This window comes from Pipra filicauda, unplaced genomic scaffold, assembly GCF_003945595.2.
Source record: "Pipra filicauda isolate LSUMZ 115617 unplaced genomic scaffold, ASM394559v2 scaffold181_size1560634_pilon, whole genome shotgun sequence".
Classification (NCBI taxonomy): Eukaryota; Metazoa; Chordata; class Aves; order Passeriformes; family Pipridae; genus Pipra; species Pipra filicauda.
The window spans coordinates 775,730-790,593 of record NW_024104289.1 but is presented as its reverse complement, the minus strand read 5'-3'; the positions used below and the strand labels follow the sequence as shown (position 1 = coordinate 790,593).

Below are 14,864 nucleotides of genomic sequence, written 5' to 3'. Positions count from 1 at the left end.
CTAGCTTCAATTAGCCATGGGCAAACATCAAAAGGTTTGAGGGAAGAGCCTGTAAGTTTAGGTATTTAATTGAATCTTCTCCAAAGCATATGAAACTCTGGATGGTATCCAACGAGGTATGCTGCCCAAAATATGCAATGGTGAGGTTCCCAGTGCTTGTTTAGAGCTATATATATGTGTAACACCAGAGCTGTATTCTTCAGAGCCCTCTGCCTTTAAATCTCACCATCTTCTAAAAGGAATTATGCATTGGTTAACTCAAATCCATACTTTTACTTCGACCAGGCATAGAGTGGAAAACTTTGATGGGAGAAAAAAGTGTTTAATGTTCTGAAAGAATGGTTTGAGAAGGTAACTGCATACCTGAGGTCTGTGTGATACCTGGCCAAGGGCTTGTCTAATCCTGGGCACCTCTGTGGTTTGGCCCCTGGTCTGGCTGCAGACTCAAGGGGAAAGAGCATGGAAATCAGAATTCCTGGCTGGATTACATAATCTAGCAATGAGCAAAACGTGCTAAAATCCTAGGTAAAATTCGGAGGGGGGGAACCAAACAGTTTTCCTCAGCCTGAGTAGCCTCATGACTATGGAGATGGTGGCTTTCCATCGCTTCCCAGCCACGGACACACCTCACACCACGAGTGGTGCCCAAGTAGCACTCTCAGCCATGCTGCACTTCTCAGGCTGAGCATCACTGCCAGCTCTGGGAACGCCTGATTGTATTTTATGTTTTTGTCCCCTCGGGCGTTTGTTCACCCAGGACTGCATTTCTGATCCAGCAGCAGTAATGGACTGGAGCTGCAGCTCCTGGCTGTGTAATCCATTCTAGCCTTTGCTGTGGGAATTCAATCTTGCCTTAGCACAAGTGATGAGCCATTCTCACTGCTGAGCAACTGACCCAAACAGCAAAGATAATAATGGGAAAATAAGATTCCATTTGATTATGAACGTTCTTGCAGGGTTTTGATGACTTTACAGGATTTAAAAGAAAGTTTTACATCTGCCTTGGTGTGTTATTGCATGGCTTGAAGGGACCTGTGGTAAAGACATCGTTATTTTATTCTGTAGGCGGGGCAGGGATGGACAGTTATTGTGGATTTTATGGCTGTTAAGAGAATGATTTCCTAGATGATGATGGCCTTTGCCTGCAACCACAATATACATGTTTTTCCTTATTATTACAGCTATTTTTTCTAGAAGTAATTTATATGCAACTAGACTGTCTTTAAATTTAACAAGAAGTCTATAAGGGGAAAAAAACCCCATTAAGGCACAATACCTCAGTGTGGCAGACTGGCTTCTTTTACATGTGGTAGTGAGACCCAGGATGACCTGAGGCTGATCAAAGCTGTCGGTGAAAGCTGCCTGCAGCACCACTGACATCTCAGTTTCCTCACAGCTTCCTCAAACCTCATAAAGTGACTGAACTCCAGTGCTGCTGTCTGCAATGGCCTGTACAGATGCCTGACACCAGAGGTGACCCAGGTTTATAATTACAAAGCCAACAGTGACATGTTTTTTCTTGCATCAAAGCTGTGTCCAGTGCGAGTGTTAGATTGGGTGGATAACGTGGCTTCTCCCAGGGTGTAGATGGGAGCTAAGCTTTGCCATATCTGATAAAGTGGGTGAGCCTTCAAGCCAAGTATCATCCCTGAGGGTGAGCCAGAGACTTCAGAGACACCTTCAAGAGATCATTCTTTAACCTTGTCCCTACAAACAGAAAAATCCACAGTGTCTTGAAGTGAGCAACTATAAAATAACTTGTCCATAATGGAAACTTTTTCCTGATTCTACTAACAGCAGTTTTCCCCTGAAGTTTGAGTTTACATTCTTATTAAACAAGAGGAGTCCCCCTGTGGGTCTCAGCGATGCTGTGTGGCTTTGCACTGTGTATATTTGCGTTGTCCTCCAGCAGGTCTGCTTTCTGTCCCTAAAGGTTGCTCCAGGAGTTCTTGCTAACAAGCCCCCATATAAAGAGCAGATGAGCTATACTGTGTCTTTTTGAGTGTTTGCAGCATCTGTCTTGTGATGTGGCTTAGACCCAAGATGCTCCTTTGAAGCAGGTTTTTGCCTCCTTCCTTCATTTCTTGGTGGATGTTTCCACCTCTCTGGCTTTACCAGCCTCACGTGCGAAGGTTTTCAAGATGCTCTGGGTAGGAGGTACTTTGCTACAGAAAACCATTTATTCAACATTTGGGCTAAATCTGTAACAATAACAAAAGGAAAACTAGTTTCACAAGTGTATAAGGGAGAGATGGAGACAGATTAGAGCAATCTGTGGTTTTGAAATCTGTCAGAATAAAAGCAAACCACGTTAATACGTCGCTGTGCAAAGATAATGAATGCAAACCACAGCGGAAATATGTGTCCTACATGTTCCTATTTCCCCCAATTACACACCATACACAACCATCTTCATCACTGCCACGTGGGGTCCTGGTGCTGCTCATACACCTTGTGCTCAGTCCTTGCAGGACCAGATGTGAGTGAGCAGGGATCCTCCCAGGTAAATCCACTGGGTCTCACTCCTAAATCTGGTCCCATTCCTGATGAAATCTATAAGAACTCGATTCAGTTCTCATGACAACAGGCTCTTGCCCTCTTTGGGGAGGGAGCAACCTGGAAAATTTCTAACTCTGTTTTGATTGTGGGCTAAAAATCAAACATTCTTAAGTCACTTTTGAGCCCTGAGGTATTCCTGCCCAATGGAAGGAATATCTACTGCTTCCCACAAAAAAAGAAATAGTATTAAAAATTTTGTACAGCATAAACTTTTCAATTTTTCAGCCAGCACTAGTAAATAGCTGTTTTCCCTGAGTTGTGACCTGGGGGATTTTACATGGTATGCCTTAAGCAAAATTAAATCCTTACCTTTCCTAAATACTTCTGTATCACATTTGGGTCTTTTTCTAGACAGCACTTCCCTAAAATTAAATTCTTTCCTTGGATAACCTTTCTCGTCACTACCAATTCAGCAAAGGGTGTGTTAGCCCATATGGAAATTTTGAAACAGGATCTTGAAATAAACCTGAGTCGAAATTTGCTCAGCATAGAAATGCAGATTTCCAGATTTCCAGATAAGGGTTTGTCGAAGCTGATCTAATTAACTGCCCATCCTGCAGGTCTCACAGAATCCATTTTATCTGTGTAACAAATGCACATCGATTGGTGGCAAACACGTGCTAAAACAAGTTCAGTTGCATTTCGTGTTGTGTGCTTAGTCAATAAGGCATAGGAAAAGTTTGCTCCACACTAGGATATTGCAGTGGCTATTGAAGGACTAGGATGCAGGATTACCTAATGCTACTTAGCAATCAGCATCAACAGCATCCATTACGTGCCTGAAGCTGTTTTAGTCACTTAGCAGGTCCTAAAAAATATTTACCAGGAGGATTTTTATAGTTATTCTGTTACACTTCACAGGTATAATTCAAAACTGATCTATTAATAATGTATAAAATAGAAGCATAAAGCTGTTTCCTATATAAATGTTCCATACTTTGGTTTCCTCCAAGGAGTGAATTTGCCTTTAAAGAACTGAAATGTAAAACATATGTGAGTCATAATTCTCAGCAACGTTATTTTTTACCACCACTTATAAAAAATACACATCTATGGTTTAAAAAAATATTGCTATATTGTTATAAAAGAAATACTTAAGCCTTCTGAAATATCCTGGCCAACACTTGCCAGAATCCTGACCCAGTGTAATCTTTTATAAATACCTCTCTACAAATGTGCCTCTTCAAGTATCCCTGAGTATGTTATTTAAATCCCAGAGGAACTTCAGAAAGCACATGCAGGAATAGAAATCCTTTTAAATGATGGCCTTTTGTATGGGAAGCTCTCTGAATAGGGAGGTCTGATCCTGCCACACTGGAAGCTGGCAGGGCTTTTGCAAAAGTTGTACAAGGCATTTGATGGCAGAGAGAAAATTCCACCATTGGTATCCGACTGTGCCCTCGGAAATAAGTGCAGCTCTGTCAGCTGTCTGTGGTTTAACGGGAGCGAGCGAGTGGGAACAGTCCCATGATGTCTCACGGGAGTAACCTGGAGGCAAATCTGGCCCTCAGTCCATACAAGTGTAAATGCCCACTAGTGTGGCTGAAGCAAAGCAAATTTGATTTATTGCTCATAACAAGATCCTTCAGCACCAGGTCCTGAAAATGCTTAGGCCCAGCTTTGACGTGAGAAGCCCCTTTGATTTCTCGTGCATTTGGGGGATGTGATGTTAAGTGAGTGTATTTAAGCATTATTTATTTTAGTTCTTGCTGCAGGTTCTTTCCTTCAGCCACTACTGCCACTGGGGGAGTTTATCATTTGGATATTACTAGAGATAGGATCTCCTTAAGATTTAAGTTTTATGGGCATGTTAATTGAATTAAAAGATTAATATACAGTGCAAAGGACCAAGGACATAGGCAATTAATCCTGAGAAATAAAACATGGTGGAGTCAGATAGAACCACCACAGGGCAAAAAAAAAAAAAACCAGCACTGAGGGACCTTTGACAAGAAAGGTTGTTTTTTCCCCCGACAACCCTGTCAGCCACGGCTGTCAACAATAAAAAGAAAGAAACAAATAAATTGGAGGCAGTGTGTAAGTCACAGGACCAGAATATAAATACACATGACATGGAAAGGAGTAAATAATACTGATGCTTTCTTTAGAAATGTTCTCGGGCAATACTTCCTATTCATGTCCTACTGAAATGACATGAAATAAAACTTTATGGGGAAAAGTGTTATTAATCACACAGGTTCTTGAGGGAACAGCTCTCTGTGTGTTGAGAGTTACTCTTCCTTTGCAGGGTTGCTGTTTTGGGCTTACACCAGCAATCCAGGCACCAAAAGTTTGGTATTTTGTACATCAGATTGTGAAAGGGATGTGTTTAGCTGTTGCTGTCTAAAAGCACAGCTGTGCATTTTTCACTGCAGGTCAAGCAGTCCCCTATGGAGCTGGAAATCTGGAAGTGCACAGCACATGCAATGAGCAGGTGGGGATGGGGCTGGGACAGAGGCCTGCAGTCCATGGCATAGCCCCACCTGGGTCTGGCCCGAGAGGGCAAATCCCATTGCTCTGGGAGGAAAGCAGAAAGTCTCAAATTAGTAAGTCTTCCAAACTTCCAGAGTAAAATGAAGGGGATAGAAAAATATAGAATCTTGGTGTAGTCACTGAGAATTTAATAGCATTTATAACCAAGATGCTCCTAATATAACAGAATCACAGAATCTGCTGAGGGCCCCAAAGGATTGAGTCCAACCCTTTGCCCTGCACAGGCCCATCCCCAAGAGTCACACCATGGCCTGAGAGCATCGTCCAAACACTCCTTGAGCTCTGTCAGCCTTGGTGCTGTGCCCACTGCCCTGGGGAGCCTGGTCAGTGCCCAACCACCTTCTGGGGAAAGAATCTCTTTCTAATATCCAACCAAAGGCTTCCCTGACACAACCTCAGGTCACTTGACTGGAGTGCTCAGAACAGTAGGGGTATCGTGTGTCCCCCCATTTTTAAGTAAATTATATTTATTGGAGTAGCTCCTCAGAGCAGGATCTTCCCTCCTTACCTGGCTGGAAAATGCCTACCCGTGAGCATCTGTTTCTGCAAATAAATCCAGAATTAATAACAAAGACAGCTAAATTAATAATAAAGTGCATAAATACTTTTCCATTACTGTTAACCTTCAGCAATTACTGCCAAGGGGCTAAAACACAGTTTCAGATTACAGGGGAGATAGATGTCTTGTAAGTAAGCTGTCCGCTCTAGGAGAGGGTGAAAACCTCTGCTATAATCTCTGCTGCCTCATATCCAGCAGCAGCTTTGGTTAGTGATTTACAACTTGCACTGGTGACATAAAAACCCTGTCAGCACCCAGAGGTACATAGGGTGGTGCTCTTCGGGCTTGCAAGCTTTCATAAGCCTTTTGCTCTTTTTTGATAGTTAGTTGTACGGACAAAAACTCCACAAACATCCTAGAGGCTATTGCTGGGCTGTGTCTTTGATGACTTTGCTTCCATGCCGCTTCTTGAGTTATGGCCCTGCTACACAGAAAGGTGTTTTGGCTTGGGGGAAAAAAAAAAGTATTTTTGTGTTTTGTAGGTTTTTTGGGTTTTTTTAACCTTGACACATTTTATATCTTTTCCCTTGTAGGTCTGTCTGGTGTCCCTAGTGGGATTTCTTATGCTTTGTATTTCGTACCAACCCGATGAGAAGACATGTGTGCAGTTCACAGTAAAGGTACCTTGACTTTTTCTGAACAATTTTTTGTTTCTTATGTCATTAAATATAATCAGAACAGTTGGTGCAGGGGATATTTTTAAGACCACAGGAAACGAAGTGAGAATGCACCTGAAATGCAAGAATGGTTTTCTGTTACTTTCCAGGCAGCCAAGGAAGAAACTGTAGCCTATAAAGGGGAAACTCTAATAACAAACATTTCAAATCAGAACAAGATACTATTTTATTTGCTGTTTTTAGGAATTTCAAGGAAATTCGGATTCACAGAATTGGAATAATCTGGGAAGTGTTCAGTGAAAGACTGAGAATTTAATTAGATTAAGTAGAGATAGTGAGCAGAGTAAGTAGTGTGGCATAATATGCATCCACTTAAATCAAGTTTTAATTTTTAATGGGAGAGTACTAGGAAAGCATGGGGACATGCATTCTCCCACAAAGCAAATTCCCATCTGAGCATTGCAAGAGAGGCGCAGAAACTATGCACCACACCCCACCTTTGCTTCCAAAACTGCTTTGCTGGCGCTGGTAAGCGACTAGAAGAGCAAGGCTGAGAATGCTTGTTTTTAACACCATTTCTCTGGACTATTTTTCCTTATTAAAGTAATTTTCAAGGTTCTTAATATTTTGCAGACACATAATAACCGAGAAAAATACCGACACAAGCAGCACAAAATAACAGTCATTATTAGCCGAGAAAGGCAGAAGGAAACAAAATGCAAGGAGCAGCTTTTCCAATCCTGGCACCCATCCTCCCTTACAAATTAGACACCGGTGTGTCTTTTGTGACTCTCTCAAGCTTCTCTCATACTTACATAAAGAAAGGGAGAAGAAGAACAATTGTTTCTGCCCTTTGACTGCCTTTGCATTCTCGCCCCGTCACCTTTACACCCCCAAGCTGAGTGTTACGGCTGCCCAGGGAGCTGCTGGGCTGGGCGGGAGCTGCCACACCAGGCTTTTTATTGCCTGCCCTGCGGCATTAAATTGAACTTGGCATCCAGGCAGGAAGGGAGTCATCCCTCGTTTCGGGAACGGCGTGTCAGGCTGGGCAGCCTGGGTGTCTCTGCCACCCTTAGCAACACCGCCCACCCTGACAGGGAGGAGTGTGAGCCATCGCTCCCCCGTAAGAAAATAAACGTTTTTAAATTGCTCCGCAGGTGATGTAAAAGTGGGCCACTCCTCATGACCTGGCAGAATTAGAGCTAAAAATCCCTCTTGAAAGACTTTTGGGTCAGTCAATAGCCCCCCATAGCACCCTCCACCCCATAATCTCCCTTCCCAGCATCTCCTATTGCAGCATGCCACAGAACTCCTTCATTGTCGGACTGTTCACCTCTCCTGTCCCATGTCTCCTCTGGGAGCTGTTATCCCACAGTGCCTCTCAGGACAAATGGCTTCTGGCTTCAGGGCATTTTAGGTATTTTAACAAGGTAGGAGCTAAAAGTCTGCTCCAGGATTTTGATCACATAGGACTCATCTACATCTCCAGTATCACTTCTCAAATCTTCAAATGTGAGTTAAAAGCTGTCTCTGAATTAAAAAACCAACATTAGCTATTTCTCCACAAGGTTGAGGATGTAAGATTACAATCATGAGACAAAGCCAATTGTTCAATGGGTTGTTCTCTCCTCCTTGGGGGCCTGATGCTTCATCCAGCACCAAGTTCAGCCCCATCTGCTCTGACTGTCCTTCTGGGGACTTGTTCCCCAGCCCAGGTCCTCACACTGGTGGCTGGTTCCCACCAAAGCTGCATACAGCTGCCAAGCACCATCCTGCAAGGAAATCTTGGTTGGGTTTCCCTGGAGTGCAATAAGCACCCCGAAATCCCAAGGATCACTCAGGAAGAGGATCACACACATACTGGCCTGGGGGTTTTAGTCAACCCTCAAGGTGACCCTATGGTCACCTCACGAGTGACTCCCTTGGGGTGGAACACAGGAGGAGACCTGTGCAGTCCTCTGTGCCTTCCTCCCTCTTGACAGCTGCTTCTTTCATTTCACACTTGCATGAGACCTGGATCCTGTTAAAAGAAGGAGGTGTGAGAACTGCTTTCGGCAGAAGTCCCTTCCTGAGTCTCCTGTGGGTACCCACAGCACCTCGTGAGGAGGGGAGACCCCCACCCAAAGGGAGGGTAGATTTGCCCTGCAGGGGGGACAGCAGGCTCACAGAGGAAAATCTGGACACATCCTGTGGACTTCCTGGACTGTGTGCTAATATCTGCCTGTGGTCCTCATCATAGCATCTGCCACAGTAGCGTGACACCCTCTGCTCCTGCCCACTGAGCCCCACAGCCCATGTCGTGACACACCACGGTTCCTGTTCCCTGCACAGCCTTGTGCCTGAGCCACCACTACCACCTTCAAAAGGAGTCCCCTGATCCACATCTGCAAACCTCCTCCTTCCACCTCTGATAACTGTGAGAAACCTTTTCCATAAGGAACTCGAGCCATCTTAGATTAGTTGTTTCTTTTAGCCATGGAGCAAAACTACTGCCAGTAAATGTTGCTAAAATGTCTCTTCCTCACATGAGGAACCTGAAGAAGGATGAGCTGCCATGCTCTGACCTCATCATACACTGTCTGTGCCCGCTTCCCTTTTCTCCTTCTATTTAAGCAGCAATCACAGTGCCTGTTTCTCTGAAGCTCTTGAAAACCAGTTTTCCAGTGGCAAGTTCTGGTTCCTGGGCAGAGCCCACCACGCAGTAGTATTTGTGATGTTGAAGTTGCCTCCAGGTCTGGCATGTGATTAATCTGCTGATGGGATCTCAGCACTCACTGTCTTGTGCTCCCTCACAGGCACTGTTTGCATTTGCTTCACCTTTGATATTTGGAAATGTGTTCATTTTCAGCAGCTCACAGAGAGATTCCTCTGCAAACATCTTGTGAGAATAATAAGCTATTTGGAAATTGCCCTGTGTCCCCCACGCATCTCTGTTTGCCTCTGAGGATTACTGTAAGAGCTGCCCGTGCATTTGGATGCTGAGATTTTCTTCCTTTTGGAAAACAACAGGCAGACTCTCGCTGACTCTACCTGGAGCATGGCTTAGGCTGTGGATTCCATACTGTTGTGTCTTGACTTTGGATAGAAGCTGACAGCTAAATGAAATACCTGCCAAGGGAGAATCAGGCACATCGTGTAGTCTTGGCTTAGTATCTCATTTATTAGGGAGGCCTGATTCTGTCTTCTGCTGGGACGAATCCAGGGACTTCCAGCCAACCCACTAGGACTTCTACATCACAGAACAACCGACATGTTTGCCCTTTTTCTGTTTTCCCCAGCAAACACATTTGCACCAACTTTTAAAATAATGCCATCAGCTTATGAATTGCCACATCTTTGTTTGGAGGGGGTTCCATCAGTCAGTACCACTCCATCTTCTGTGAGCTTTACATGAGGAGGTGGCCTCATTTTCTGGCTTCACCTTTCCCATGGACCTTTGCCTTGAAAGCTGCAGGGGTAAAGTAATTGCATTTAATAAGAGCCACCCTCATTTTGAAGCTGCCCTTGGTTTAAGGCTGCAGGGGAAGTCATTAGATTGAATAGTAGCCAAGTCTTCGAAACTAAGATCTTTCTGTAAGACTTCAGTGATACGAGGAGAAAAATGTATATAGTGCTTCAGGACCTGCAATAAGCCCAAATACTATTTTTTTTTCAAGCTGGCAACTGAATAGAAGATTGATTCACACTGTAGATATAAGACAAATACACCAGGAGTGTGAATTTTATCAAGACATACATACTTGGAGCTTCAAGGTCATAAAAAATGCTTTTATATTGATATTTTGCTTGTGGTATTGAGGTTAAGAGAGAGAGAGAGAGAGAAAGAGAGAAGCTGCTGTTTAAAATAACAGATTCCCAACCATGCCATGTGTCTGACAGATAAGACGCCAAGAAAAATAAATGTTTTTACAGTGCTGAACAGAACCAAAAATGCTATTTTGGCTCAACACAGAATATGATTTTAATATACGTTCACACATACTTTGCATGCAGTGCAGCAACTGCCAGTTCCAGCTATCAAAAGCAAGGGAAGTCCATATGTGCTGGTATCCAAAACTCTCAGGTGCATCCCGGAGTGTCAAAGGCTCTGAGTTGCTGCCAATTTCCGTGTGTTTGTGGGGGTGGACTCTGCAGAGCTACTCTTGGTAGAAGCCACCCTATTTTCAAGCTGCCACAGTTGTAAGAAGCAGTGGAGGTCACGAGCAGACCCTTGTCCTCCTCACGCTGAAGCAACAGGAAATGAAAGGCGCTCATTGCTCCTTCACGCCTGTGAAAGATTTCTCCGCGTTTATGGGGCAACTTTTGGAAGGAGGTTGGGCACAGCACACACTTTCCTGTGGAGATTGGCATTCCTGTTCCACAGCAGGGCCTGGGAAGCAAGCAGGCTGGCTGCCTTCACTGGGCCATAAGCGGGAGATTAGCCACCTTGCTTGCCTGATTTGCAAGTATAAATCAGATTTGTTTGGGCATGCAAACCCAGAGACGGGAATAACACATGAGCAAAGTTTCAGAAACACCTACTGCTCAGCACAGCCTGGGATAAGATGTCAGCCCAAGCCTCAGTCTGCTCAGCTCTGCTTCAAAGCAACTGCACTAATTTATCTCACCTAATGACTATGAGACTCGTCAATGCAGGTACAACGGTAGAGGAAGTTGTTCCCTCTCTCTCTCTCCAGCTTCTGGCTGTATAGAGACACCAATTTCTTGGTCTCAAAATTGTGAGGCAATACTCATATAAAATATACAAGGCATAATTACTAGTTCTTGAGTTGACCTGCTGAACTTGGCATCATAAGCTGTCTTAAAGCACCCAATTTCCAGATAGTCCATTGGATGCATGCATTCCCTGCAAAGTACATGTGCATGCATTCCTTGTGCATCCCTCAGCCTCTGTGCAGCTGGAAAAAGTGCTTTCATCTTCTTGTTTTTCCCTTTCTTTCAGCTGATGTATTTTCTCCTGAGTGCCCTGGGGCTGGTTGCCTGTGTTTTGGCAGTGGCTTTTGCCACGCACCACTATCTGCAGATGACAAAATTTACCTGTGACACCGTCCTCGAGTCCTGCCAGTGCAAACTGGACACTGTGGATCCCCTGGGTAGGACCTTCATCTACCAGGATGCAGCTGACTGTGGCAGCCTTACCAGCATGCTCAACCTGTACCTGCTCCTGCAGATGGCCCTCAACCTGGTGGCAGCCCTGGTGTGCCTCCTGACGTGCTTCGTGATGTGGAAACACAGATACCAGGTCTTCTATGTGGGCGTTCGCTTCCACCCTCTGACTGCTGCTGCTGAAGGCCAGAAGCAGCAAGTGTAGGGTCTGGGCTGGCAGGGGGTTGCGACCAGGGAATGGGAGATGTCCATGTGCTGCCATCATGGACATTGCGGATGGATGAGTGTTTGTAAGGCTCCTGACAAGGAAAAACCTTCACGCGGTTTTAATCAATATATTTTTCAATCATTTTAAGAGCATTTCACACGGCTGCTCTGGCAAAAAGGTCTCTTGTGAGATTATGTGAGGTCACGAAGTCCTAAAGATGCAGCTGTACAAATAATCACCAAAGAGGATCTTTAATAGCCATAGATAAAATCATTAGGAACTCATCTGCAGAGCTACAGCCATTAGAAAATAGGGTCCATTTCCCTCTTGCCTTCAGAGAAGCTACACCAATTTCCACCAGATAAGGATCTGATCCAAACTGCTTAATTATAACTATGCTGATCATGCTTAGGGAATATATCACTTCTTGATGCTCCAGGTGTAATCCACACTAATGTGATGGGAATTTAGCATTCAGAAATGTAATAAGGGAGGTCAAGACCTCTTCAAATGCAGGTTGAAACCAACAGGAAAGTGAATATATTGATGGCTGCCGTATAAAATATACATAAGACTTTTCAGAGTGACTAATTTTATAGGTTACCTAACCCAGTTACTAATAAACAACAATATGGGTGAATTGACTAATGGTGATTGGGTGGGCCCTGCTTGAGACCCCAGATAGATTCCTGAAGTTTGGGAGGAAAGATCAGTTTAAGGAACCTTGAGTTACACTCCTAAATTGGAGGACCCCAAATCACTAATTATGTTGAAAATTACGTTGACCTTGATGTAATGGCAGGCTCACAAACCCGGATTTTAGCCAGTTCCACCAATTATACTCCAAGCACAAAAGGCCAAATGCATTTTTGGTGTGACTCCTCTGAAGACAATCAGCCTTACACACCAGCAGTGGAGTTGGGCCAACAGCCCTGAGAGACATATTCCTGCAACAATGAATGTTTTTAAAATGGGGTGGAGGGAGGGAAGCAAGAAGAGACTGCCAGTCTCCCAAAGACATCGTCTATAATCATGAGGGCAAAAGAATAATGATTTCTTAATGAATATAGAAAAACAAAGCACCTTGAAACAGCACTTTTTCCCCCTGAAAATGCAGCTCTAGAAGTGCTTTACTTCTTATTAGCCTTATACCAAGATGACTATATTGGTTTGTCCCTTGAACTGTCATTTCCACTTGCACAGCATGGACGTCTAATTTAGGAGCAATTCTGAATTGGCAGCATTTTGCACTGCCTGCTGATATATATTCATGCAAGAGCAAGACAGCTGGTGCTCACATCCTGCCATGATTAGGGATTTCCCAATCCTGGCTGGAGCAAGGGTATCTCTGAGGTGGGGTGGAGCAATCACACGCCAGAAAAACTGTGCCATAATCATTAGCAAGGAGAAAGAAAATGAAAATTATATAAAACTTCAAAGGAGAAAAAAACTTTCTGTTTCTGCAGCAAAAATAGCCATCAGGAAGTCGAAAATCCAGTTATCTGGCAAAACCTAGTTGTCTGAGGAGCTCTAATCCTACCCAAAAACTCTCTTCCATACGGTGATCACACATCATCCCAGGGATAGACCACCATACCTCCAGGGGCAGAAGATCACAGTGTAAATTCTCACCTGGAACACTGTTGGATGTGTGGGCTCTAGTTTTTGTCATGGAAAGTGCTTCTAGAGTAGACACATCATCACCAAGGTGCTCTCTGCCAGCCTCAAAGCCAGGAGCTTCAGAAGATGAAGGTTTTTGAGATCAGCTTCCAAATGCTCTTTTTTTATGTGCCTAAAAGTAACAATCACTCATAAACCTGACTGCAGGGCACGTTTGCAAGGGTGCCTGCACATCACCACCCATCTGAAGTCCTCAGCCTGGCTCCCAGGCATGCTCAGGGCAAGCAGTGGAGCCTGCAGGTGGGTTGGTGATGCAAGACTCGTGTGCCAGCATCGGTGGGGTCATCCACGTGGGATATCACAGGAACCAGCGCATCTACCACAGCTCTGGTGGGACGTGCTGCCAGCACAGACCTTGTGGACCTGTGCGAGGACCAACCTCCTGTATGAGATGGGTACATAGGGCAGGCTCTCACCTGCTGCTTTTACTCGGGTGTTGGTTTGTCCCCCATCCCTCACACGACTCCAGCCTTGCTCTCTGTGGAAGTGTAGGGCGGAGGATATACCTTCCCACCTACACAACCCTTGGTGCACCTGCCCCTCCCTCCAGCCAAAGATGTGGGTGCTTCTCATCCCAAAGAAGATAACAAGAAAGGGATCAAAGGGAGGCTGAATGACAGCTGAGCTTTGGGGCTCCCTCCCCCCCTCACCACTGTGCACTCTGCCCCGGCGTCTGGCAAAGCAAGGGAAAGGCTCTGCTGGCAGAGCAGGGCGTGCTTCCCACCCTTGCCCATCCCAAATGTGCCTTATGTTCACAACACAGCTTGGTGTGCAGCACTGTAGCTGAGGCTGTGCTCAGTGCAGGCTGGCAGCCCAAGCTGTTGTGGCAGACGGCTGGTCAGCCCTGGCCCAGTGGCATTTCCACCAGAACCAGCCTTTTGTCCCCTTAATCCTTTGACCTCTGTCTCACCCACGCTTTCACTCCCTGTCTCCCACCACCTCCCAGGTGCTGGGCTCCCAGAGAGACTGGGCTCACCTTTCCTGATCTTTGCCTGCTCACCTCTGGGCTTAAATTTGCTGGGACTGTTCTGGGGCACAGGAGACACCATGGAGATGATCCCAGAGCCACTGCAAATGCCTTCAGCGAGGGGATGGGGGAGAGAAGGGAGATGTGGATAAAAGAGGCTGCTCCACTTAATCTGTGCACCTCCATATCAGCACTCCCTCCATGGGTTCACTAATCAGCACGATGCAAGTTAACCCTTTGCTCTGGAAGAAAGCAATATTCATCATGTATTCTGTTGGCATTTTATATGCTTAATGAATAAATGTGGGGCATTTTGATCTAGCAAAGATTAACTTCTTTATTTCCTCTTTATATGTATCCCAAGAGCATAAAATCAAAACAGGAGGAATGAGGAAATGGACAAGGGAGCTTTTGGAACTGGTTTTCCCCTAGGTATTGTATTGCAACATATATTTTGCTTGGATCAAATATTTCGGAAAGTATTAATTAAGGGATTTTCACAGCATATCCAGACACCTCCCAGCCTTTTCCTGGTGTCAGAGTCCACATAGACTGCACCAGGAGAAAGAATGGGACTAAAAGGACTTGGAAAGGACAGAGGTGTTGAAGAAGAAAACCTTTTTTTAAGCCTTGGAAATTTATTTTCTAGGTGAATTCCGCAGAAAGGGGTAGGAT

At 44.9% G+C, this 14,864-nt stretch overlaps 1 protein-coding gene across 2 annotated transcripts in view; it reads left to right on the top strand.

The window, feature by feature from the left end:
* The window catches only part of SSPN (sarcospan), a 36,777-nt gene extending 22,272 nt beyond the window's left edge, over nucleotides 1-14,505 (top strand). For both annotated transcript variants that reach the window (XM_039379976.1, XM_027711729.2), the window contains exons 2-3: nucleotides 6,145-6,231; nucleotides 11,171-14,505. In XM_039379976.1, the coding sequence (XP_039235910.1) occupies nucleotides 6,175-6,231; nucleotides 11,171-11,539 (426 nt within the window). In that variant the 5' untranslated portion in view covers nucleotides 6,145-6,174 and the 3' untranslated portion in view covers nucleotides 11,540-14,505. The remainder of the gene's footprint in view (nucleotides 1-6,144; nucleotides 6,232-11,170) is intronic.
* The last annotated feature ends 359 nt before the right edge of the window (nucleotides 14,506-14,864 follow it).